The sequence below is a fragment of the Theropithecus gelada genome, chromosome 11, assembly GCF_003255815.1.
Source record: "Theropithecus gelada isolate Dixy chromosome 11, Tgel_1.0, whole genome shotgun sequence".
Taxonomy (NCBI): Eukaryota; Metazoa; Chordata; class Mammalia; order Primates; family Cercopithecidae; genus Theropithecus; species Theropithecus gelada.
In genome coordinates, this window is record NC_037679.1 from 76,929,531 (window position 1) to 76,956,206 (window position 26,676).

The 26,676-nt window shown below is 47.0% G+C and overlaps 1 protein-coding gene across 1 annotated transcript in view; it reads right to left on the reverse strand.

Moving 5' to 3' along the window:
* The window catches only part of KSR2 (kinase suppressor of ras 2), a 494,911-nt gene that overhangs the window by 365,544 nt on the left and 102,691 nt on the right, over positions 1–26,676 (reverse strand). The window contains exons 2-3 of the mRNA XM_025402906.1: positions 21,192–21,332; positions 16,308–16,458 (exon numbers count right to left, since the gene is read on the reverse strand). Of these exons, the coding sequence (XP_025258691.1) occupies positions 16,308–16,458; positions 21,192–21,332 (292 nt within the window). The remainder of the gene's footprint in view (positions 1–16,307; positions 16,459–21,191; positions 21,333–26,676) is intronic.

Here is a 26,676-nt window from a genome sequence, read left to right on the forward strand (position 1 = left end):
AGGGACGGTGAACCAGTGAGAAAACCATTAAAATCTGGGAGGTCAGAGCATCCTGCCCCACCAGGCACCAGCAGCAGAGAGGAACGTATCACAGTACAGATGAAAGTAAGCAAACGGGGTTCAAGAAGGATTCTTTTCCTTCAAACTTCCTCATTCAAGTTACACAACTACTTATTTGTTGCCCAGAAAGACAGAAAATGCCAAAGGGCAAAAGAAAAAAAATCATTGCCCTTAACCAAAGAACAGCTATGCTAAATATCCAAGTGGATTTCCTTCCAGATATTTTTTCCCATTTTATTTTATTTTATTTTATTGAGATGGAGTCTCCCTCTGTCACCCAGGCCGGAGTGCAATGGCACAATCTCAGCTGTCTGCAGCCTCTGCCTCCCGGGTGCAAGCCATGCTCCTGCCTCGGTGCTCTGAGTAGCTGGAACTATAGGCGCTCACCATCACGCCTGGCTAATTTTTGTATTTTTAGTACAGATGGGGTTTCACCATGTTGGCCAGGCTGTTCTTCAACTCCTGATCCCAGGTGATCCACTCCTTTGGCCTCCCAAAGTGCTGAGATTACAGGTGTGAGCCACCACACCTGGCCTATTTATTTATTTATTGAGATGGAGTCTTGCTCTGTTGCCCAGGCTGGAGTGCAGTGGCATGATCTCAGTTCACTGCAGCCTCTGCCTCCTGGGTTCAAACAATTATCCTGCCTCAGCCTTTTGAGTAACTGAGACTATTGGCATGCATCACCATGCCCAGCTAATTTTTATATCTTTAGTGGAGACAGGGTTTCAACATTTTAGCCAGGTTGGATTCGAACTCCTGACCTCAAGCGATCCATCCGCCTTGGCCTCCCAAAGTGCTAGGATTACAGGCATGAGCCACCGCGCCTGGCCCCGTGCAACAATTTAAAAAATACTAGGCTGGGCAAGGTGGCTCACACCTATAATCCCAGCACTTTGAGAGGCCGAGGTGGGCAAATCACGAGGTCAGGAGTTCAAGACCAGCCTGGCCAACATGGTGAAACCCTGTCTCTACTAAAAATACAAAAAATTAGCTGGGCATAGTGGTGGGTGCCTGTAATCCCAGCTACTTGGGAGGCTGAGGCAGGAGAATTGCTTGAACCTGGGAGGCGGAGGTTGCAGTGAGCCGAGATTGCATCACTGCAATCTAGCCCAGGCAACAGAGTGACTCTGTCTCAAAAAAAAAAAATTACTAAGTAACATGCCAATGTGAATGCAAATTATGGTCAATATAGTGCTTTCTTTTTCTCTCTCAAACAATAGCTTGGGTACTTCTCATACAAGAGTATAAGTTGGTAATCAGGGAAATAGAGAAAGCAGAAGGCCACCTGAGTAAAAATCATGACTATAATGAACTGGAACCATTTCCTCTCGGAATATTTTAGAGGAAGGCAAGAATAATTTCGCTCCAAATAATAAAAAATATTTTCATCCTCCTTGCCCTTCCTGCCTTCCCCCTGCATGTTCCCTGCAAGTTTCAAACATATTCATGTGCCCAAGGAAGCCTCCCATCCTCGCTCAGGACCATGGCTGGGAAGGACAGAGATACTGATGGAGAGTCAAATCCGCTGGGAATGTTCCCATCTGTGACACTGGGCACGCAGCCTAATCTGCCCACCACTCATATGGTTGTGAGGCTAAAACAAAATCACCTGCATGCAGGTGCATCCTAAAACTGAAGGTGCTCTGCAAATGTGCGGTATTATTTGATATTTACATGCAGCCTTTAAATAATTTCTTTTTATCTCAGTTCCAGTGTAAGCTGCTACAAAAGCCCCAAAGGGTTGCTCCCTCAAGCTGAGCAAATGCAAACACAGGAACCACTCAGAGTTAAGAAGAAAGCCATTCATTTCCACCAGTCTTTTACGTGGGAAGCCTCCGTTTAACAGGAGTCAGACAGAAATGAGTTCAAACCCTGCCTCTGACATTTAGTTGCTGTGCGACCCTGAGGCAAGGACTCTACCTCTCTGAGCCTCAGTTTTCTTACCAGAAAATAGAAATAATAATCCTATGGACCTCATGAGGTTGAGCAGGTGCTGCGTGACTTGGCCCAGGAAGAACTCAATCAATATTCGTTGCTGCTGTTATCATCAACCACTAGCATTCACTCAGTCACTCCATGACTACTTCTTACATTCCAACTCTGAACCAGATGCTGGGAGAATTCCAACACAGGGGTTCTCAGAGCGTGTTCCCCAAACCAGCAGCACTAGCATTGCCTGGGAACTTGTTAATGCAGATTTCTGGGCACTGCCCCGGGCTGGCTGAAGCAGGAACTCTGGGGGTGGAACCGTCTAGGGGATTCTGATGCATGTTGAGGTTTTGAGCACCACTGTTCTTGTGGAAAGGGGTATGAAAACAAACAAATAAAATCATTTTAGACGTGCTAGAGACTATGATAGGACAGAGAGTGGACAGGATGGAAGTGGGACTCTGAGAAGCTGGCAGTTGGGCTGAGTCCAAAATGACAAGGAATCAGCCAGGGGAAGATTGAGGCAGGGTATTCCAGGCAGAAAGAAGAGCCATGCAAAGGCCCTGGGGCAGACAGTGTGAAGAAGAGAGGGTAGCTGGGTGCAATGAGCCAGTGAAAACATCAGCAGATAGGGACCAGATCGGGAGCCCAAGGACAGGACTGGGGGTCTCATTCTAAGATGTAACAGTCTGTTTGGATCTGACTCAGTTCATGTAGTTTCATGGCACCCACAAACCTCAGAGTTCAGTCCCTGCCAAGCACAAGTTCAATGTCAATTCTGCACCCAATTCTTCTGCTCAGCACCTTGTGGGTGCCAGGAATAAAAAGAAAAAGTGACTACAGTGCTGATCAGAGATGACAGCCAGAGTCAGGTTCTCTTTGTTCTCACTGTGGGGGTTCCACAAAAGCCAGATGCTGGCCACATGAAGCAGCAGGTGGGCAAGACAGAGGGGCCAGGGATGCCCTGCAAGAAAGAGAAAGTGGGCTGGAGGGGGACAGGACAGGTGGATGAAGCCTTGGACCAGGCTGCTCAACCGGGGTGCTGCTGCAAGACAAAGGCTGGAGAGGAAAACGTCTTGCCTGTCCCTCCACCCCTGCCTTTGTGGGGACCAGCCAGTGGCTCTGTAGGAAGACTGCCTTGGTTCAGATTCAGCTTGGGAAGGAGGAAGGAGAAACGAGGGAGGGAAGCTGTCTTTAAAAATAATAAAAATCATAGCCCAGTACATATTGAGTGCCAAATTTACCAGACAAGTGTTTACATTAACACGGTGTTTATATGACTTCATTTATTTCCTTGAAACAACTCCATGAGAATGATACAACTAGCATCCCCATTTTACAGATGAGGAAAGCAAGGTAGTTAGACAGAGAGGGAACGCTGAGGGATGAAGGAGGGAGAGAGGAAGGGAAATTGACTGATGGATTAATTTAGCCTAGAACGAGTTAAGTAAAATCCAATCAAGTCCCTTCCCTTCTCTAATCCCCTCCAATGGTTTCCCATTCTACTAAGAAGCTTCCAGCAATGGCTACAAGAGCCCTCAGGAACTGAGCAACTGAGCCCTGCCCATGTTTCTGACCTCATCTCCTATCTTCTGCCTCCTCTCCCAGCCATAGATTAGCCCACTGACAACTCAGTTATGCTGGCACCCACGTTTCCCTGGCATCCACGTTTCGAGAATCCCCTTCTCTGTGTGGTTCCAGATTAGAGTTAGCCAAAAGTGAAGTTGTACAAGACTTAGGTGGCAAAAGAGAAGCAGCCATCGTGCCCTGAAGAGTAACATGGGTTGAAGGCAATGGAGAACAGAGGCTGGGGTGCTGGTCCTGTTTATCCTCCATCTTCCCCACCTCACAGCCAGCTCTTCTTCCTGACAGTAGTCCCTCGATGACCAACAGCGACCTCAACTTCACCACCAGATGCTTCATGACAAACTCACAGAGGCAATAGCCACAAAGGGCTAATAACTTTCCCTGGGCATCTATCCAAGCCCATCTGCAAGGTCCCTTCCAACAGCCAGATGTATTGGCTGCCAGATGTCCCTGAATCCGTAGGCTGCCTTACCTATGTCAGGGTAGGTTCGAGACCTTTCTCTGAATCTTAAGCTTCCCTTTTTGAGCTTGTACTTCCCCAGCTTAAGTCTAACATCTAATAAATTCCATTTTTTCCATTATACTCACAGTAGTTTGGCTTCCCTGATTGACCCATCACTGAGACCGTCACCAGCAGAAGGGATACTGTTCCAGAATTAGCAGCCTCCATTTCCTCCTCCTTGGGATGTGTGTTGTGAGAAGCCCATGTCACATGAAAGGCAACATGTGGGCACCCCAGCAGATAACCCCCAACTGAACACGCACTCAACAACTAGTGTCAACTGCCATCCATGAGCATGCACCATCTTGAATGTTCCAGCCCAGTCAAGCCCCAGATGACGGCAGATCCAGCCAACAACACACAGAACAGAAGAACCACCAAGCTGAGCCCAGCCAATCCCTGAGTCCAGGGAATCATGATGAAACTATGCCCTAAAGAGTTAATGGAACCAATGGCAGAAATTACTGAGTTTGCAGGATAACAGACAAGAAAAAAATAAATAAATAACTTGCTGAGATGCTGAAACTCCTTCCTCTTGTGAGTTTTGGGGTTTTTTTTGTGTTTTGTTTTTTTTTTTCTTAAAAAACTCACAAGTTTTTAAAAAAGATTTGGCAGTGGGCTAAAATCAGTTGGAACCAAGATGACCAACTGGAGTTTGTGCGCAAGTTTACTGACACCACAGCCCAAATTTCCACCACATATGTAATGCTAACTCCTCCCAAATTTGCACATGTAACCTATGAGGTGGCATAAAGAAATAACTACACATATCCAAGGACTTTCCAGACTTCCCCTTTCCCTCCACCAACCACCTGCTTACCCAAGTATCTACCCCCTAAACCTTTCCTAATAAAAATACTGCCTTGAATCCAGCCCAGGGTGACAGATTTGAGCTTGACTCCTGTCTCCTTGGGAGTCAACTTTCAATATGAAGCTTTTCTTTTCTCAAAAACCTGTTGTCATAGTATTGGCTTCTAGTGCATCAGACAGTGAACCCCTTTTGCTCAGTAACAATGAGAGATAACAAGGCAGTTGTTGAGCCACTAGGTTTTGAAATGCAGGTCTGGGACACAGACCCACGCAGCCATGGGTCCCCAGAACCACTGGCCATGTAGGCCTGCCTTCTGCTTCTTAAAAGTGCTTCCAAGACATGCATTTGAGACCTGTTTGCTCTCAAAATGCTCTTCCCCCAGATATTCTCTTGTCTGATACTTTCTTGTCATTCAAGTCTCAGCTTAAATGTCGTCTCCCCAGAGAGGCTCGCTGTCAGTTTTACGTGTGAACTTGGTTAAGCGATAGGCCCCAGTTATTCAATCAAACAACCATCTAGGCATCAGGTGAAGGTATTCTGTTGCTGTGATTAAAGTCTATAATCAGCTGACTCTGAGTAAAAATTATCCCCTAAATCTGGGTGAGCTGATTCTACCCATTGAAATTGAAATGCCTGAAGAGCGGAACTGAGACAACTTCTTTTTTCTTTTTTTTTTTTTTCTTCCTGAGACAGGATCTCACTCTGTCACTCAGGCCAAAGTCCAGAGGTGCAATCTCAGCTCACTACAGCTTTGACCTCCCAGGCTCAGGTGATTTGCCCACCTCAGCCTCCCCAGTAGCTGGGATAACAGGCACACACCCCACCCAGCTAATTTTTTGAATTTTTTTTTTTTTTTTTTTGAGTAGAGATGGAGTTTTGCTATGTTGCCCAGGCTGGTCTCGAACTCCTGCACTTGAGAAGTCCACCCTCCTTGGCCTCTCAAGAGTGTTAGGATTACAGGCGTGAGCCACTGCGCCCACCCAGAACTGAGAGCTCTCCAAAGAAAAAGAAATTCCACCCATAGACAGCAACTTCAGTTCAGGCCTGCCCTTCCTAACAGCCTGCCCTACAGATTTCAGACCTTCCCAGTCAGCCCCTACCATTGCATAGGCCAATTCCTTGCAATAAATCTCTTAATACAATGCATCTTATTGGTTCTGCTTCTCTGGCTGAACCCCAACTGACCTGCTGTGATCACCCTATCAAAGCCAGCCACAAAGCCACCATTGTTTCACTTCAGTTTTAATTATCTGCATAAAACCTATTATCATTTGATTTTTTTTTTTTTTTTAAGACAGAATCTCACTCTGTTGCCCAGACTGGAGTGCAGTGGCATGATCTTGGCTCACTGCAGCCTTGACTTCCCAGGCTCAGGCAATCCTCCTGCCTCAACCCCTCAAGTAGCCGGGACTATAGGTTTCTGCCACCACACGCAGTTCGATTTTTTGTTTATTTTTTGTAGAGATGGGGTCTTGCTATGTTGCCCAGGCTGGTCTTGGACTCCTGGGCTCAAGCAATCCTCCTGCCTCAAGCCCTGCAAAGTGCTAGGATCATAGGCATAAGCCACTGCACCCAACTTGGTATTTTTCTTGTTTATTGGTCCTTCCAACATATTCTAGAGCAGCACTGTCGACTAGAATATTCTGCGATGGTGGGGATGTTCTAGAACTGTGCTGTTGCAACAGGGAGGCTGCTAGCCACGTGCGGCAATGAACACTTGAAGCATGGCTCCTGAGAATGAAGAAGGGAATTTTAACCTTTATTTAATGAATATAAGTTTACCTGGTCACACAAGTCTGGTGACCGCAGTACTGAATAGTGCAGGTCTGGGACACAGACCCACGAGAGCCTACAGCCAGCTAGCCTTCCCCACCACTGTATCCCCAACCCCTCCTAGCAGCTTACACAGGGGAAGTTCCATCTGTGTTTACAGAATAAATGAATGAGCCATTTGCGCCTAAGTGTGTTCACATCAGGTTTCTGCCGCCTGTAAGCAGGAGACCTAATTTGATGCTATCGACATGTAAGGGATTCCTGAGCGCCTACAGAACAGGAGGGCTGGAGCAGTTACAGGGGAAACGAAAGACATCAGCGTCAATGCTAGAACATACGAGACCCTGTGGGCTTCGGGAGGAGCAGCTCTTCCTCTGCCAGCCCAGCCTTTCCCAAGTTAGAAGCGAGTAGAACAATAGGGCAATCAAGACCCACTCTTACTCTTTGTTCCAGTCAAAGGAAGACGGTATGGTGGCAGGCGGCATTCTGGGGGGCTTCATTCAAAGCCCAAACTGGGAAGAAGCCAGAGGGCATCTGAGGCTGTCCTATTTCGGGGGCCACTTTGCATCCTGTTTTTCTCCTGACTGCCAGTTCTCCCCCTTGATACTCAAGAGAAGAAGCCAGAGGAGGGCCCACGCAGGCAAGCTCCCGGGAGGCTGTGGGGTGCATGGGCACCTGCCTGCCTGCAGCACCCTGGCCTCCACTCTCTCCCCTCAGTGGCTCCCTGAGCCCCCAAAGGATTCTCAGCATCTGTCACCTGCTCTAAGCCACCCACCGACTCTGCGGTCAGAGTGTTATTTGAAAACCAGACAAGAGATCCAGGCACCTTCTGTTCAGCCTAACCTGCTTACTCTGCAGTGTAAGCTCCTCACCGTGGCCCACTGTGGGGGCTGGTACTGCGCACCTGTCTGGCTCCAGCTCCCACCGCTCTCCCCAGCATCCCCCCTGGGCAGCCATGCTGTTCTCTCTGCACCTGGGATGCTCCCCTCCTTCCCATCCCAAGGCCCTTCTGAGGGTTCCCATCACTCCCAGTCGTTAAGACTTTCCCTCCCCCTTCAGGTCTCAGTTCAATCCTGAAGTCCTGAGAAAGTCTCTGAGCCCTGGAACCCAACACTGTGTGTGCCAGATGCAGAGAAAGTGCTGGATCAACACGGGTGGGAGGGGGAAAAGGAGGGAAGGGTAGAAAAGAAGGAAGAGGAGGAGGAAGGAAAGCAAGATCTCCCATTATCCTTACATAAGCATATTCACTTTAAAAAAGGAAAACAATAACCACAGCAAAGATCTTCCATTATCTTGACCAGAGGTTTTTCCTTGGGAAAGGAAAGATGCAGATGACCACAAATTATGAGGCTGAAAATATCAAAATGCCAAAAAGAAGAGGAGAGAGAGAAAGAACAGCAGAGAAGAGGAAAAAGGCCACAGCAACAGCATTCTGAGAGCTGGGCCATGTCTCCGCCAGGCTCTCTTCTGATAAGACAGCTGTGGCCCGGGAGAGGAAAGTCTAGGAAGGGACCTGCTGTCCTCAGATGCTGAAGTCCCCAGTCTTGGAATGGAGAGGGAGGTGGAGGCAAATGGTGAGAATGTGCTCTTCCTGCAGCCAAATCAATTTCACCCCAGGACCTCAGCTCTGTAGTAACCACAGGGGAAAACGGGGGCTGGGTCCAGAGAGAAATGGTTTGTGGCCTTTATTTTTGTGGCCAGGGAATGGTTACCTCCAGAGAATAATCTAGCCAGACAGAAGGGAAGTAGTCTCAAAAGCAGCAGCAGTGCTGAGGGAGACCATGGCTCAGAGGGAAGAGAAACAAAGAATGAGAGAGCTGAATTAGAAAGGTGAAGCCCCTTGGAAGGGCCCCCTGGAGGAAAAAAGAGAGGAGGATGAGGAGGAGAAGTGGAGAAAGTGAGCTGGGGGAAGAAAAAGGCTGGAGGAGCCTGGTGATGGTGATGACGGTGGTAATGATGATGGTGATGGGTGATGATGGTGGTGGGTGGTAATGGTGGTAACAATGGTGATAGTGGTGGGTGGTGATGGTAGTAACAATGGTGATGGTGATGGTGGTGGGTGGTGATGGTGGTAACAATGGTGATGGTGGTGGGTGGTGATGTGGTATTGGTGATGGTGGTATTGGTGATGGTGGTGGGTGGTAATGGTGGTAACAATGGTGATGGTGGTGGGTGGTAATGGTGGTATTGGTGGTGGTGGTGGGTGGTGATGGTGTTGGTGATGGTGGTGGGTGGTGATGGTGGTATTGGTGGTGGTGGTGGGTGGNTGGTGGTATTGGTGATGGTGGTGGGTGGTGATGGTGGTATTGGTGGTAGTGGTGGTGACGGTGATGATGGTGGTGGTGGTGGTGGGTGGTGATGGTGGTGGTGGTGGTGGTAGTGGTGGTGGTGGTAGTGGTGGTGGTGATGGTGGTGGGTGGTGATGGTGGTGGGTGATGGTGGTGGTGGTGATGGTGGTATTGGTGGTGGTGATGGTGGTATTGGTGATGGTGGTGGGTGGTGATGGTAGTGGGGGTTGATGGTGGCATTGGTGGTGGTGGTGATGGTGATGATGGTGGTGGTGGTGCTAATAGTGATGGTAGTGGTGGTGATTTGCCTGTATCATCTCATGTAATGCTCCCAACAACCAATGTGGCTCAAATGATCATCATCCCCATCCTACTGCTTAGGAAACTAAGCACAGAATCATAATATGTCCTATCCACAATCACAGCTAATGGGTGGCAGAGCCAGAACTGAAACCCAAGTTTGTTGGACTCCAGATTCCATACTCTTAGAAAATGATTGAGGACTAAGAAGGAGAAAGGAGAACGAGAATGGAGCCTGCTCTAGCCGCCTTATTTAGTATGATGACCAGTTCCTCCATTCCAGAGGCCACTACCAACCCCGCTTAGCCTGCTGCACGTCTTCTTTAATCCTCGGCACTTATTCTCACACACTGGATAAGGTACATGCTCATTAGGACAATAATTCATTGTCTGCGCCCCAGCCCCCCACACTAGAAAGTAAACTTTATGGGGATACACACCTCAGCGTGCATTTCTAGAGATCAGAAGAGCACCTGGCATAGAATAACCATGCAACCAATTTCACTGAATAAGTGAATAATGGTTTTTTGGTTTCAGGCCGTAGCTGCCATGATAAGGAAAGGTTCAGCTATCCTGGCTCTGGATGCTTTGATCTTGCTAAATGAATGGATGAGTATTCTTTGGTTTCAGGCTAAAGCTGATCTAACAAGCTATGAGAAGAGAAAAATGAGTTAAGATTTCCTATCTTCCGGGCTCCTTGGGCACTGGAAAATAAAGATATCCCTAAAGCCCAAGGAGAAAACTAAGATTAGCATTAATGTCTCTAAAATAAAGCTACTTCCATCCACTGAGAGAGAGAGAGAGAGAAAGAAAGAGAGAAAGAAAGAAAGAGAGAGAGAGACAGAGACAGAGAGGGACAGAGAGAGAGATAGGGACAGAGAAAGAGAGATGACATATTCTTGGCCAGGCACAAAGCAGCCTTGCTGCCATATCCTTGGTCTCCATATGAGTTCCTCAATACAACTTGTCTTCTGTCATTTAACAAACACGCATCCAGTCCGCACTTTGGGCCAGAATTTTAAAAACCTGATTTCATCACTGTAGGAAACGCCAGCTCTGGGTTGAGCTGGGCTTTTAAGATGAATACAATATCACCCTCAAGAAGTAAGAGTATGATGGGAAAGATACTAGTTTATTCCTCAGTCTGGGATAACATTTTTAGTTAGAGTAAAGGGAAGCCATCCAACTCCCAAGATGGTTAGAAGCTTCAAGGAACCAATTACTATTTTTGAGGGAAGAAAGGATTTTAAACATGAAAGATACTTTGAGGATGGCTCACTGGTTCCCCCTGGTGGACATTAATAGCGAGCACATCACACAGCTTTTCAGAGGCAGGAAGGGGCTCGGCAGCGTAGATCTTGCGGTCACTGAAGTATCTGGTGTTCCGGTAGCCAAGAGCAAGCGGTCAGCTCAGTTTGCAGAGCCCAGGAAAGTCCTCATAGAGAAGCAGGCTTTGCATTGGGCCTGGGGAAGAGCAGGGATTCACCAGAAGGACAAAGGGAAAGAAAATTCTAGGCAGAGGGATGTGAGTACCAAGATGTGAAATCCAAGCCTCATCTAGAAAACTCTAAGTAATTCACAGATTTATCAGATATTTAGGGCTTGAAGGGAAAATGTGACTGGTAGGACTTCAAGTGGAGCCAAACCATGAGACGTTTTGCAATCCATGAGGAAGACTGTGTTCTTTAAGCCACTGGTAAGTTTTCACGGATTGCTTGAGCTCAGAAGTTTGAGACCAGCTGGAGCAACATTGCAAAACTCTGTATCTACAAAAAGTACAAAAAAAGACTGCCAGGCACGGTGGCACAAGCTTATAGTCCTAGCTACCCAGGAGGCTGAGTGGGGGGATTGCTGGACCCCAGGAGGTAGAGGCTGCAGTGAGCCAAGATTGTGCCACCACACTACAGCCTGGGCAACAAAGCAAGACCCCATCTCAAAAAAAATACATATGTATTAAACTGCTACTATGTGCTAGATATTGATCTTCATCTGGGAATCAAACAGTGAGCAGAAACAAGTATGATCCCTGCCCTTTTTCAGCTTACAGTCTAGTGGAAAAGAGAGGCATTCATTTAAAAACAAATTGCTCCCCAAAAAAGGTAAGCATTAAAAAAATTTTTTTTTTGAGATGGAGTCTCGCTCTGTCATCCAGGCTGGAGTGCAGTGGCATGATCTAGGCTATGATGTGCATTATTTCTATCTTTTCAACTTATAAGACATATCTGAGGTCTATTATTCCTTAAATTTGCAATGCTATACAACGTTGTGCTTCATCGTTTTATTTTTTTGTTTTGTTTTGGGGTTTTTCTTTTGTTTTGTTTTGTTTGAGACGGAGTCTCGCTCTGTCGCCCAGGCTGGAGTGCAGTGGTGCGATCTCGGCTCACTGCAAGCTCCGCCTCCCGGGTTCACACCATTCTCCTGCCTCAGCCTCCCGCATAGCTGGGACTACAGGCACCCGCCACCACGCCCGGCTAATTTTTTGTATTTTTTTTTTTTTTTAGTAGAGACGGGGTTTCATCGTGTTAGCCAGGATGGTCTCGATCTCCTGACCTCATGATCCACCTGCCTCGGCCTCCCAAAGTGCTGGGATTACAGGCTTGAGCCACCACGCCCGGCGTAAATGTTTTAAGTGGCACCGTTACCTGCAGGAACAGCACAGGTGAAGTACAGTGTTAAGGATCAGAAATGGGTACACAATTCTTTACGAAGAAGTCTGAGTTGAGCTGATTCTGGTGCTGAGTGCTGTAGGAACATGGGTAAACAGGGAGCACTTGGCCATTGCTTTCAAGGTGCCGGTGGCCCTAAGGCTGGCATTTGAGGCAGGACATAGAAGACTAAGTCTTAGCAGCCTGGGAAGAGTCCAGAGGGAGGCCTATGTGGAGGCAGGAGGATCAATGAGATCAGTGTAGGTTCAAACCGTAGTAAGGTGTGTAATGAAAGTGCTGCTTGACCAAGCATGGGGACACATGCCTGTAATCCCAGCACTTTAGGAGGCCGAGGCAGGAGGACTGCTTGAACCCAGGATTTTGAGACTAGCCTAGGCAATGACAAAGCGAAACCCAGTCTCTACAAAAATCAGAGAGGTGTGGTGGCGTGCACCTGTAGTCCCAGCTACTGGGGAGGCTGAGGTGGGACAATTGCTTGAGCCCAGAAGGTCGACGCTGCAGTGAGCTGTGATCACACCACTGTACTCCAACCTGGGTGACAAAGTAAGACCCTGCCTCAAAAACAAAAATTAGTGGCAGGCCAGGCACGGTGGCTCATACCTGTAATCCCAGCACTTTGGGAGGTGGAACCAGATGAATCACCGGAGGTCAGTAGTTTGAGACCAGCCTGGCCAATATAGCAAAACCCCACTTCTACTAAAAACACAAAAATTAGCTGGGCGTGGTGGCGCATGCCTGTAGTCCCAACTAGTCAGGAGGCTGAGGCAGGGGAACCACCTGAACCCAGGAAGCAGAGGTTACGGTAAGCCAAGATCACGCCACTGCACTCCAGCCTGGGTAACAGAGTGAGACTCCATCTCAAAAAAAAAAAAAGAAAAGAAAGTGGACATTACCCGCATCTGCTAAATGATATAGCATAGAACAGGAATGGACTTACAACGTCTTTTATCATGAATAGGAAGGAGGAGTATTCTTTCATGAAACATGCTATAATTGTGTATATGTATGTTTAGCTACATGGTGTGTATGTATGTATACCTATGGGTGTGGAGGGGGTCACAATATAAATTGTACTTGTACTGTCCATCTGGATCAAACAAATTTTGAAAAAGATCAGAGGACAGGGCCAGGTGTGATGGCTCATGCCTGTAATCCTAGCACTCTGGGAGGCTAAAGCAGGTGGATTGCCTGAGCTCAGGAGTTCAAGACCAGCCTGGGCAACACGGTGAAACCCCGTCTCTACTAAAATACAAAAAAACTAGCCGGGCGTGGTGGCATGCACCTGTAGTCCCAGCTACTCGGGAAGCTGAGGCAGGAGAATTGCTTGAACCCAGGAGGTGGAGGTTGCAGTGAGCCAAGATCGCGCCACTGCAGTGCAGCCTGGGCGACAGAGCGAGACTCTGTCTCCAAAAAATAAAAATAAAAATCAGAGTACAAGACCTTTCATGTTCTCACGCAGCCCAGAATGTTACAAAAAAATGACTATTCTGCCCCCATAAGGCTGACAGAAATGCCTCTCTCACAGAAACTGGAACCTCACTCTATTTCTAAGGATGCTGCCAAACTCAGTAGAGCCTCTCTGATGAGACAACATGAATTCTGAAAAGTAATTAAAAACCTAACCTCAAACACTCACTGTCAGGTATTGTGGGGGCATAAATGGGTACAAACTTTCCGGAAAGCAATATGACAATGTTCACCACAATTCTTAAAATATGTGTTTTGTTTTTGTCTTTGTCTTTTGTTTTTGAGACAGTCTCGCTGTCACCCAGGCTAGAGTGCAGCGTCATGATCTTGGCTCACTGCAACCTCCGCCTCCCAGGTTCAAGAGATTCTCCTGCCTCAGCCTCTCAAGTAGCTGGGATTACAGGTGTGTGCCACAACGCCCAGCTAAAGTTTTGTGTTTTTAGTAGAGACGGGGTTTCACTATATTGGTCAGGCTGGTCTCAAACTCCTGACCTCAGGTGATCCACCGGCGTCAGCCTCCTAAAGTGCTGGGATTACAGGTGTGAGCCACCGCGTCTGGCCAAAATATGCAAATGTTTTCCTGCAAGACTCCTCTCCTATGAATTCACTCTAAAAGAATAGCCACAGGGGTCCCCAAAGACAACACTCAGGGGTATTCAGGCAGCGTTGCTTATGATAGGAAAAGTATGGATATAACTCAAATTTCCAAAAATAGGAGATTGGTTGAATAAATTGTGTTAGTATTCAGGCATTAAAAATAAGAAGTGAATGCATTTATTGACAAAGGAAGATGTTTATGAGATAACATTGTAATTGTAATCAAAAAATTTTTAAGAGAGGATCTCACTCTGTGACCCAGGCTGGCGTTCAGTAGTACCATCTCAGCTCACTGCAGCCTTGACACCTCCAGGACTCAAGCAATCCTTCCACTCCAGCCTCCCAAGTAGCTAGGACTACAGGTGCATGCCACCACACCTAGCTTTTTTTTTTTTTTTTTTTTTTTTTTTGTAGAGGTAGAGTCTTGTTAGGTTGCCCAGGCTGGTCTCAAACTCCTGGGTTCAAGCAATTCTTCCACCTTGGCCTCCCAAAGTGTTGGGATTACAGGTGTGAGCCACTATGCCTGGCCTGCAATTTTTTTTAAAAGAGAGAAAACTGCCATCTGCTTCTCACTGTGGGTAAAGAGAGAAAGTCACCTTTGGAGTAGATTTTGTATGTACTGAGTGACTGAGAGGCCCCTCCCTGTCAGCCACACTCACGTTCGGTGAGTCAGCACCATTGTGCTAGAGGTAAAGAGTAGCATCACCTTTACAGCTCGTCAGCCAGCAGTGATTGTGCCTCCCTGGGGACATTTTGAAATATCTGGGGATATTTCCGTGTGTCATGACTTTGAGTTGGGGGATGTTACTGATATCTCATGGGCAGAGGTCAAGGATGCTTCTAACCAAACATCCTTCAAGGCATAAGACAGCCCCCAGTGCATGGTCCGCCCCCATTTTATTTTTGAGACAGGATCTTGCTCTGTCACCCAGGCTGGAGTGCAGCAGTGTGCTCATGGCTCACTGCAGCCTCAATCAATGTCCTGGGCTCAAGTGATCCACCAGCCTCAGTCTCCCAAGTAGCTGGGACTACAGGTGTGTGCCACCACACACGGCACTTTCTTTTTGTATTTTTTGTAGAGATGGGGTTTCACCATTTGCCCAGCCTGGTCTGGAATTCCTGAGCTCAAGAGATCCTCCTGCCTTGGCCTCCCGAAGTGCTGGGATTACAGGCATGAGCCAGTGTGCCCGGCTGCATGATCCCTTTTGATGCTGACTGTACCTGAATCAGGATCTGCCAGCAAGAAAAAACTACAAAAGGGCACGCATGGAGGACTAGGCCAATGACCTGTTTCAAGTATGTTCTGTTTTGTTCACTGCTGCCTCCTCAGCCCTGCTGGCACCCCATAGCCACTCAGATTAGAAGACTTCTCCAGGTCTAGAACAATATTCAACAAATGCTTGTTGAATAGAGCAGGTTGAATCAAGCAAGGGCATCCGAGAGCCTCCACCTGACTCTGCCAGACTGATGCTCAACAGTGACACCTTGTGGTGGGAACTGAAACAACCGTGCTGATGGTCACTAACACTTCTCCGTGGCTGGCGTTTGCAGAGCGCATCCCTTGGGACAGAAAGGCCCCAGAATTTGCAGATAAATCATGAGGCTAGAGAGAAGCAGGAAGCCTCAGGAAGATGATATTTGATGTTCTGCTAATAAAGACAAATGGGTATCTGAGCAATTAATGGAAAACATCCAGGAGGGATGACAATATATTTGGCCCCCAAACTGATACAAGTCACAGAGGTTATTTTATCAGGTGAAAAAAAAAATTTTAAGCAATATGTACGGATAATTCTAATTCTGTTTTTTAAAGTAAACATATATCCATTTGTCAGGAAAAATTATACCAAAATGATAACAGCAGTTACCTAGAGGGTGGGGCTTAGGGCGATTTTTTTAAAAATCTATTTTCTGGTTTATGTTACAATGAATGCAAATCACTTCTGTAAAAAAATAAAAATAAAAAAATAGAAGCTAGACATTGACCCAAAATGCAAAGGCACTTCAACATGTCTAAAGTAAAAAGAACCTGGTCTCCTACACACACTCAACATTTTCATGTCCGGACCCTAATTATCCAGCACCAGATACCCTAAACCTCAGCAGGTCGTCCTGGGGCAAGAGTTCAAACCCAAGAACTGCCCTTGTCGGCGTCTTCCAGCCTCCAAATCCCAGGTCCATGCTGCCTCTTCCTGCGTGTCACATTTGCCCCCCAGGGTTGACTGTCTCGTCCTGGCCTGCAGTGGCAGGCACAGGATGCCGAGGGACCGTGGCAGCTGTTCTGGGGACAAGTCTCCACATCCCCGGCCCCAGGGCCTGCTCACCTGACATGTGGACATTCCTGAGGCAGGAGAGGGAGGCATTGAGGCGGGCACACTCCTCCCGGTTGGCTCCGTATTTCTCCACAGTCTCGCACACCTGTTCATCCGTCATCTCCAAGAGGTCCTCCAGGCTCAGCTGGCCCGGGGAGATTTCCTAGGGGAGGGGAGAGAGGATTGTCAACGGTGGGGCAGGAACAGCCTCTCTGCCTCCACCCCGCCCTCTAGTGGTGCCTAGAGGAGAACACTCCGCCGTGCAAACGCTTTGCACAACAGTGGGGTCTCCGAATCTCCGGTTTGCCACTCATTAGCTAGATAACCTCTGACCAGTCGCTCAACCTCTCTGGGCCTCACTTTACTCATCTATAAAGTGGGAATCCTAAGTGTTCACACTTGGCAAGGTAGCGCAGGTGCTTAGTGCTATTATAATTACTACCCTGTCTGGCGTCAACACTGTGCCTGTCTCTCGAATGTTTATAAGCCAGGGCCCCATTTTTTCATGTTTGCATGGCTCCCAGTGCCTCCTGCTCTGCAGGGACTCATCTGAAATCCCAGCACACACTCAGAGCAAGCACAGGAAAAGGCAGGTGCGCTGATGGCTGGGCCCCACTCTGCTTCCTTTCTTCTCTGGCTGCAGAGTCCAGGCCTCACATTGGTCTTCAGGAAACCTAATGGGAAAGGGATTGAAGGTCCATGCTCCATGCTGGAAATGAAACTAGGTTTGTTTTTGAGCCCCATGGGGCATGGCTTTGCATCCTAAGGCAAAGCAGAAATGCTGGAGTGTAGCGTGGAGTTGGGGAAAGGGACCTAGAAAAGGTAGGATTCTCAATGTGCTGGCAAGCGAACTTTCACCGCCACCCCATCTTCCCAAAACAGTGTCTCCCTAGACACCATCATATGGAGACACCTCAAAATTTGTCAAGCTTCTATATTTATGCATATATATCTGTATGTATATATGAGTCTTCTTTTATAGCACTACTCAACATCTTAACATATATTATTACTTAAGTAAAGGTTTTTTGTTTTGTTTTTTGTTTTTGAGACAGAGTCTCACTCTTGTCTCCCAGGCTGGAGTGCAATGGCATGATCTGAGCTCACTGCAACCTCCGCCTCCTGGGTTCAAGCGATTCTCCTGCCTCAGCCTCCTAAGTAGCTGGGATTACAGCCACCAACCACCACACCTGGCTAATTTTTGTATTTTAAGTAGAGACGGGGTTTCACTATGTTGGCCAGGCTGGTCTCAAACTCCCGACCTCAGGTGATCCGCCCACCTCAGCCTCCCAAAGTAAATAAGGGTGAAATAGCATACGGATGGTGATTCTAGGGCAGTATTGCAGAATACATCTACCCTCTTGTGGTCATGTTTGTGTATTACATGTTTGTGTATTACAACAAGATACAGCTCCCACATTAAACTGATAGCCAGAAAGAAGAAAACTGTCTCAGCACAAAAAATTATCTTCAAAAATATGAGCTATGGTGCAAAAGTCGAAGCCCAATCAGTGCCTTTTCAACTCACCAGGGCAGGCAGGGGGCAGAGAGAGAACAATAGTGGAGTCACTTAGAGGCTTTCTCAAATAGGGACACATTGCAGATGAGCCCCTTTAAGAAAGGTGATGACCAAGGACCTGTTTGTTTCTGGTTGCTGTTTTTCTTAAACAGAGACAGGGGCTCACTCTGTCACCCAGGCTGGGGTGCAGTGGCGCCATCGTATCTCACTGCAGCCTCAAACTCCCGGGTTCAAGCGACCCCCCCACCTCAGTCTCCTGAGTAGCTGGGACTACAGGCATGCACCACCATGCCTGGCTAATTTTTAAATTTTTTGTAGAGATAGGATCTCACTATGTTGCCCAGGCTGGTTTCGAATTCCTGGCCTCAAGCGATCCTCCCACCTCAGTTTCCAAAAGTGTTGAGATTACGGACATGAGCCATTGCACCCTGTCTAGGATCTGAAGGTACAGAATGACTCACATTTGAAGGGGGTGATTCATAACATGAAAGGATTCTCCTCTTTGATTCAGGATTCACTTGTGCATTTTAACCTTATGATTTACATATATATAATTTCAATTTACTCTGAAGTTTGAGATCACAGAAAATCATAAAAGTAACATTTTTATAACATCAAAAATGGAGAAACCCTTAACAATCTGGGCCAAAAGGGCAGACACACCTCTGTTTGATAAAATAATAGTAGTAACAATAGCTGAAATAGATGGAACACTGTTTTAAGGTTTTTGATAGATTTCCTTTATTATCACAAAGACTACTGAAAGTAGGCACTTTTATCACCACCACTTAGAGTCTAGGACAGTAAAATTCAGAAAGGTTAGACCACTTGCCTAAGGTCACACAGCAAGTAATTGGTGGAGCCAGGATTCAAACCCAGCGGTTTTGCTTTGGAGCTTTCTCCATACTTCAGTCACTTCACAGAAAGGGGACCTCTGGTGGACACATGCCTGAACTGCAGACAAAGAGCAGAAACCCCTCATCTTCTCCCGCCCACTCCCTGGGTGGTGACCTTGGACTCAAGATGCTCACTGACTAAGGCAACAGCCAAAACTCGGGTACCTGTAGGCCAGGTAAATGTAAATGAGCAAGTCGCTGCCAGACAGGAGCTCAGTTCCATGGTCAACGTTTCTGATTTTGTGAGTGAAGCCAGAGATCTGGGATTTTTAGGCAGACTCTTTCGGTTTTTAAGTACTGGCTCAAAATAAATGTCCTGGCATCATATTAGCCACACAACAACAACAAAATGTCTGCATAGCTGATCCAGCCTGAGGGCCACCAGTTTTCAGCCCCTGGTCTAGAATCGTTTCTGCCTTATTTGCTCCCACAAGTAGCACTTGATAGACAAATGATCCTGAAGCCTCCCAAAAAAATTTCCTGAGCCGTGCAAACACAACGCCATCTGTCCTTATACAGGACCGTTCATTCTAAGGATATTTGCAAGAAACTCATCTGGGTTCTCTGGCCATGCTGAGAATGAAATAAGGAAACATGGAATTGTGCATGGTCTGATGTGCATATGCAAGATGGGGTGGGGTGGGGGCCTGGAGGAATGGAGCGGGGTGATGCCGCATCTGACTCGGGATTCTTAGATCTGGTGGGGCTGGGTGAGATTCTTGTCCCTGCGGACAAGGTCGAAAAAAGACAGGAAGCCTCTTCAAGCAAGACGCAGGGAGCACCTTGAGAGAGGACTCTTGGTTTCACTGGCAGGGGGGCAAGCTCCTCTTCTGCCCAGTTCAGGGAGGCCCAGGCAACAGGAAACAAGGCTAAGGCACAGTCCTTCCAACCTAAAGCTTTGTTGTCCATCTGAGCTGGACATACCGCCAGCCCCATCCACTTACCAGCTAACTAGTCACTTAGCTCTGAGCCTCGGTTTCCCACTCTGTACAAGGGGGATAACAGTCACACCTACTGAAAAGGTCATTGTGAGGAGGCTGAACAGTCTCAGCAGTTGAGATCCTAAGTGCAAAGCCCTTAGCACAATGCCTAGCATGAAAGATGCAGTGATGTCCGCTGGTTTTATTAGGTTTGGCTTGGCCCTGTCACTGCAAATGGATCAGTCTCTGGGATCCCAGGGGGTAAGAAAATCTCACTATCCTCAAGATGTTAAGAACGTGGTCCAATCTTTGAGGGTGGACATAAGATGTCAGATGCTCACAGCAGTAATAGCCTGGCATCTACTGAATGCTATTTGGTGCCAGAATATGAGCTAAACCTTTTTTTTTTTTTTTTTTTTTTTTTGAGGCAGAACCTTGTGCTGTCACCCAGGCTGGAATGCAGTGATGCAATCTCAGCTCACTGTAATGTCTGCCTCCTGGGTTCAAGCAATTCTCCTGCCTCAGCCTCCCGAGTAGCTGGGACTACAGGTGTGCACCACCACACCTGGCTGATTTTTGTATTTTTAGTAGAGACGTGGTTTCACCATGTTGGCCTGGTCTCGAACTCCTGACCTCAAGCGATTCGCCCACTTCAGCCTCCCAAAGTGCTGGGATTACAGGCATGAACCACCGCACCTGGCCTTTCTTTTCTTTTCTTTCTTTTTTTTTTTTTTTTTTTTTTTTTTTTTGAGACAGGGTCTTACTCTGTCACCCAGGCTGGAGTGCATGATCACAGCTCACTGTAGCCTCAACCTCCTGGGCTCAGGTGATCCTCCTGCCTCAGCCTCCCAAGTAGCTGGGACCACAGGCACGCACCACCACATCTGGCTAATTTTTGTATTTTTTGTAGAGGTTTCACCATATTGCCCAGGTTGGTCCCAAACTTCTGTGCTCAAGCAATCCATCTGCCTTGGCCTCCCAAAGTGCTGGAATTACAGGCATGAGCCACTGTGCCCAGCTGAGTTGAACATTGTATAAAACTCATCTCATTCTATGATGTTGGCTATTTAAGAAGAGATGACAATCATTATGCACATTTCACAGATGAGAATATTAATGCTCTAAGACAGTACTGTTCAATATGGCTTCCACAGGCCCCATTAACTAATGTCAAACACAATTTAAAATTCAGTTCCTTAATCACATGTCCTAACCACAAGCGGCTACCACATCCGGCAGCACAGATAGAAAATATTCCCATCGTAGCAGAAAGTTCCACTGGACAGCGCTGGACTAAGAGGTGAAGTGATTTAGCTAAGGTGCCTCTGTGAATATGTGGCAGAGCTGAAGGGTTCTGACTGACTCGGGAAGCACACTCTCGATGACCCCATTCAGACAGCACCAGTCATCCTGAATGTTTTCGTCCAGCACATATTTATTAAAAGCCTGCTATGTGCCAGGGACTGTGCTGTGCACAGCCAGAAACCTGCAGCCCAAGAGAAACCCAGGGGGTAGCTGCTGGCCAGGAAGGGGCAGGGGACACAGGGGCCTCCCAGGTCACCTCCAGGACTTCCTTGCGCACATCGACGATCCGGAACCAGTGCCGTAGCTGGGGGAAGCCATCCAGCTCCGCGTTGCGCTCCTGCAAGGCCACCTTCTTTTTGCAGGACAGCTGCCGGCTGAAGTACTTCACCAGCTTGCTCTGTGGAGACACAGACAAGGACAGAGGACACATCTCAGAGGCACTGACACAAGGAAGAGAGACAAGAATCCCCTACGAACCCCCACCCTAAACCCAGCCAACTCTGTACTTTAAAGACGGGTTCCGCTACAGTGAGATCCAGGTTGGCACCCATCTTTCCACCTCGTTGGTGAAGAAACAGGCGGCTCCAGCATCTGGCTTGGGGTTGGGGGAGGTGGTGCACATTGGTACCAATTCAGTGGAGGGCCTTTTGATGGCATCCATTGACACCTCAATTGCACACATCTTTTTCTGTTTTTGTTTTCTTTTGTTTTGAGATGGAGTTTCACTCTCACCCAGGTTGGAGTGCAATGGCATGATCTCTGCTCACAGTAACCTCCGCCTCCCAAGTTCAAGCAATTCTCCAGCCTCAGCCTCCCGAGTAACTGGGATTACAGGTGTGCACCACCATGCCTGGCTAATTTTTGTATTTTTAGTACAGATGGGGTTTTACCACGTTGGCCAGGCTGGTCTCAAACTCGTGGCCTCAGGTGATCCGCCCACCTCGGCCTCCCAAAGTGCTGGGATTACAGGGGTGAGCCACTGCACCTGGCCTGCACACATCCTTTGATCCAACAATTCCACCTGCAGGAACTCCTCCAACAGACACCCATACTGTGCAGAATGACTGTACAAGGTTACTTCCTTACAGTTCTGTTTGCAACAGCAAAGGACTGCAAACATTCTGAGAGTCCATCAGTAGGAGACTCATTACATAAATGACGCTACAGCCAACAAAGAAACTTATGCAGCTCTAAAATCAAACCACGAAGCAGGCTCTGTACTGACAGAGAACAGTCTCCAGGGTACACTAATAAATAAAAATAAATACTCTCCCATTCATAAGGAAAACGTTTCCCTGTATATATCTTTGTAAATGTAGAAACTCTGTCCACAAGGACTCCCAATTCTTTCCTTTTTTTTTTTTTTTTTTTTTTTTTGAGACGGAGTCTCACTCTGTCGTCCAGGCTGGAGTGCAGTGGCGCGACCTCAGCTTACTGCAAGCTCTGCCTCCCAGGTTCACGCCATTCTTCTGCCTCAGCCTCCCAAGTAGCTGGGACTGCAGGTGCCTGCCACCATGCCCAGCTAATTTTTTGTATGTTTAGTAGAGACGGGGTTTCACCGTGTTAGCCAGGATGGTCTCAATCTCCTGACCTCAGGATCTGCTCGCCTCGGCCTCCCAAAGTGCTGGGATTACAGGGGTGAGCCACCGCACCCGGCCAAGGACTCCCAATTCTTTAGGGGAGGGAAGAGGAAGGTGAGGAAAAAGAGTCGGGGAAACATTTTATTTAAACTCTTTTGTGCTGTTTGAATTGTAAGTCCTACAGAAACATCCAAAAATTAATTCTTTTAAAATGAGACAGACTTGAACCCAGGCTTCTGAAGAGATCCCATGACATGAGAAAAGAAAGTTTTTTATTGCTGGGTTTGTAAAATCTCACAATATTAACCAAAGAAAGGCAATACTTGTATGTCTGAGCAGAGAGAACAATTTGCAAGAATAAACTCCAGGCCTCTGACTTGGGTCAAGTATTTCTTTATATACATTTTTTGTATGCATTCAGTAGTTACCCGAGGTATAATACATTATCATCTTTTTTTTTTTTTTTTTTTTTTTTAAAGAGACAAGGTCTTTTTCCATTGCCCAGGCTGGAGTGCAGTGATGCAATCATAGCTCACTGTAGCCTCGAACTCCCTGGCTCAAGAGATCCTCCTGCCTCAGCCTCCCAAGTAGCTAGGACTACAGGTGAGTGCCACCAAACCCAGCCTATATTATCATCTTTGTAATTTAAAATGTATTTAATAAAGATAATTAAATAGAACAAAATTAGAATTCGGTAAGGAGGTATCTGTGGCATTTCAAAACAGTCAACCAACATTTATCAAGAACAAAGTCTGAATTCTAGGATCAAAAAATTCAGAGGGCCAGATGCCATGGCTCACACCTGTAACCCCAGCACTTTGGGAGGCCAAGGCGGGAGGACTGCTTGAGCCCAGGAGTTTGAGACCAACCTGGGCAATGTGGTGAAACCCTGTTTCTACAAAAAAAAGAAAAATTCCTCACTCAGGAGGCTGAGGTGGGAGGATCACCTGAGCCCAGGAGGTGGAGGCTGCAGTGAGCCATGATCATACCACTACACTTAAGGCTAGCTGACAGAGTGAGACCATCACTCAAAACAAAACAAAGCAAAATTTGGAGCCTGGGATGACTGTCATGGGCTTCTGTTGCTTTTGCTACCTGGTCTCCATTTCCCCTTTTACTGAAAAGAACACATCAACTTTCTTTCAAGGAACCTCCCTTCTTTGGCCCGCAGTCCATCCTGCTGATGTGAGGCTGTTCCCATTGCACCACCCCACCACAGCTGCAGGGTGGGCACGTAACCCAGGCCCCATCAAATAGCCATACTTGGGTCAAGGGCAATCATGGATCCAGCTGGGCCACTGAGACCCCACCAGGACCTCTTCTAAGCACTCAGGCCATAGCCATAGCACACCCTCCAGGGCTACCAGGTGGTGTCATGGAAGACAGGAGCTGCCTGGGCTGTCGTCCCTGCTGCCATCTGGGAGCCTCCTGACACTGAAGCCCATTTGGACGACAGCAGAGCCAAGAGATGGAGTCACATTCCCGGCCATAGCCATCATCTGAGCCCCAGCAGTGAGCAGAGAAACCAGGTCTCCCTGGACTCTGCAGTGATGTGCGCCAATAAATTCTCTTCTTTTGCTTAAGCTGCAGTGAGCTGGATTTCTGTCGCTAAAGCCTCCTGACTCATAGGGAAATTAAAGAACATGGAGTCCACCTCCTTGAGGGAGTCTTGGCATCCCTGGTATACTGGTTTCCTGTGGCTGCTGTCATGAATAACCACGTACTAAGTGGCTAAAAACAATACAAACATACTGATCTCGCAGTTCTGGAGATCAAAAGTCCTAAATCAGTCTCATGGGGCTAAAGTCAAGGTGTCAACAGGGCTGGTTACTTCTGGAGGCTCCAGGCAAGAATCAGTTTCCTTCCCTTTTCAGTGATCAGAGCCCACCCGCATGCCTTGGCTTCTGGCTCCTTCCCCACATCACTCCAACCACTTCCTCCATTACCACATCTCCTGCTACTGCCTCTTATCCTCCTGCTTCCCTCTTATACAGACCCTTGCAATGATCTGGGACCCACCCAGACAACCCAGGGCAATCTCCCCATTTCAAGATCCTTATCTTACATCTGCAAAGTCCTTTTTCCCATGTATGGTCACACAATCACAACTTCTGGGGAGTAGGAGGTAGAAATTATTGGGGGACTGTTATTTAGCCCACCACACCTGTGCACTTACCCAGGCAAGTGGTTCAACTCTACCTGGAGGAGAGGGGAGGGGCTGAGGGAAGGCAGCCCCAGCAGAGGTCAGGGCCCATGAGACGACCATCCAAGAAGAGCATCCAGAAATAGCAATGGCCCAGTGAAGTTGGGAGATTAGGTAAATACAGAAAACTGAGCAAATAAACAAATCTATTGAGCATTATTGTTCTTCCTGTCTGAGAAGAGTGACACGGGATGTGGGATGGGAAAAGCTAGACTAAATCCTGTGGTATTGGTTTGAGAAGAGTTACTCCATACATATAGATAGAAATGTTGATGTAAATGTGTGTGTATATGTATACATATATGCACTGCACACACACACACACACACACATACATATATATATAGCGCCTAGACTGTCCACTGAAGGGACTCAGATTTACTCCAAAAGGTGAGTTCTGGCTACGGTAGTTTACAAGGACTGCTGTAACAAAGTACCACAAGTTGGATGGTTCGAACAGGAAACATTTCCAGTGTCACAGTTCCGGAGGCTAGAAGTTTGAAATCAAGGTGTCGGTGGGGCCATGCTCCCCCTGAAGGCACTGGGAAAGGCCCTGCGACAGGCCTCTCTCCTCGCTTCTGAGAATCCCGTGGCTTGTGGCAGCCAAACTTCAGTCTTCACATAGCATTCTCCCTGTATGTGTGACTGTGTCCAAATTTTCCCTTTTTACAAGGACACCAGTCATACTGGACTAGTATGAACTCACCTAAACTAATTACATCTGCAACAACCCTATTTCCATATAAGGTCATATTCTGAGACATTGAGGATTAGGATTTCAACATATGAATCTTGGGGTATCACAACTGAAACCAGAACACGGACCTTTGAAACACAAAAGCAAGAGTGACCCCCTGACCACCCCAGTCTGACCATCTGTCTGCAAAGACACTGCATTCATCCTAGATCAGGGACCTGGGTAACACAGCGAGACTCCATCTCAAAAACATAACAATAATAATTAATTTAAAAAATAAAAAACTAATCAGGTTTAAATTACTAAACATTCTTTAAAAGCCCAATATATCATTTATCTAGTTTTTTTTCAGTACAGGTTACCGTTATACTGCAAGAGAATGTACTTTTAATCGGATAGAAAACTGTGTCTTCCTAATTCGTAATTTCAGTTCTGATTTTGAAAATAGTAGGGTTTAATTTAATCCATCCTATTTATAGAAATTATGGGAAACACACACACACTGACATCATTGGCAATATCTGCAAATCGGGCTTTGTACTAAGTGGTTTTCCTCAGCCTTTTCTTCTGAATAAATGAGGTTTTACTGTTCATTATTCTATATCTATGTATGCCTCTGTTGTATTTCAAATATTGCAAAAGAAATAAGGATCTGGCCCCTTTAAAAAATAATAATAAATGAGCATGATTTATCAATTTCTTCCCTTCCCTTCCCTTCCCTCCCCTCCTCTCTTCTCTTCTCTTCTTTACTGTGACAGGGTCTCACCATGTTACCCAGGCTGGTCTCGAACTCCTGGACCCAAGCAATCCATTCACTTCGGCCTCCCAAGATGCTGGAACTACAGGTGTGAGCCACCGTGCCCAGCCTCAATTTGTTAAACAAAAGAGGTAATGTCAACTGGGAAGCCAGTGATGTCATGCGTCATACCTTTAAAAAAGTCACAGAAAATTGAAAACCTAGGCTAAGACCAGAAGTTAAATGGCAGGACCATTGGAACCATGGTACTGCCTTATGCAAACATCTGCTGGAGAACAGTACTGTTTCCCAACTGCGGGTATCACTGATAACTTGAGAGGTGGTACCCAGGCGTAGTGTTAAATAACATCGTATCATATAGTGAGCACTTTCTTCTCTGTCCAAATTTTTCTCCAGCCATCTGACTATATCAAGGAGACAGTCTCTGTTGAATGATACTATGTCTTTAACAACTCTCTAACCACTGCAATCTCTGTCTTTTTTTTTTTAATTTTATTTATTATT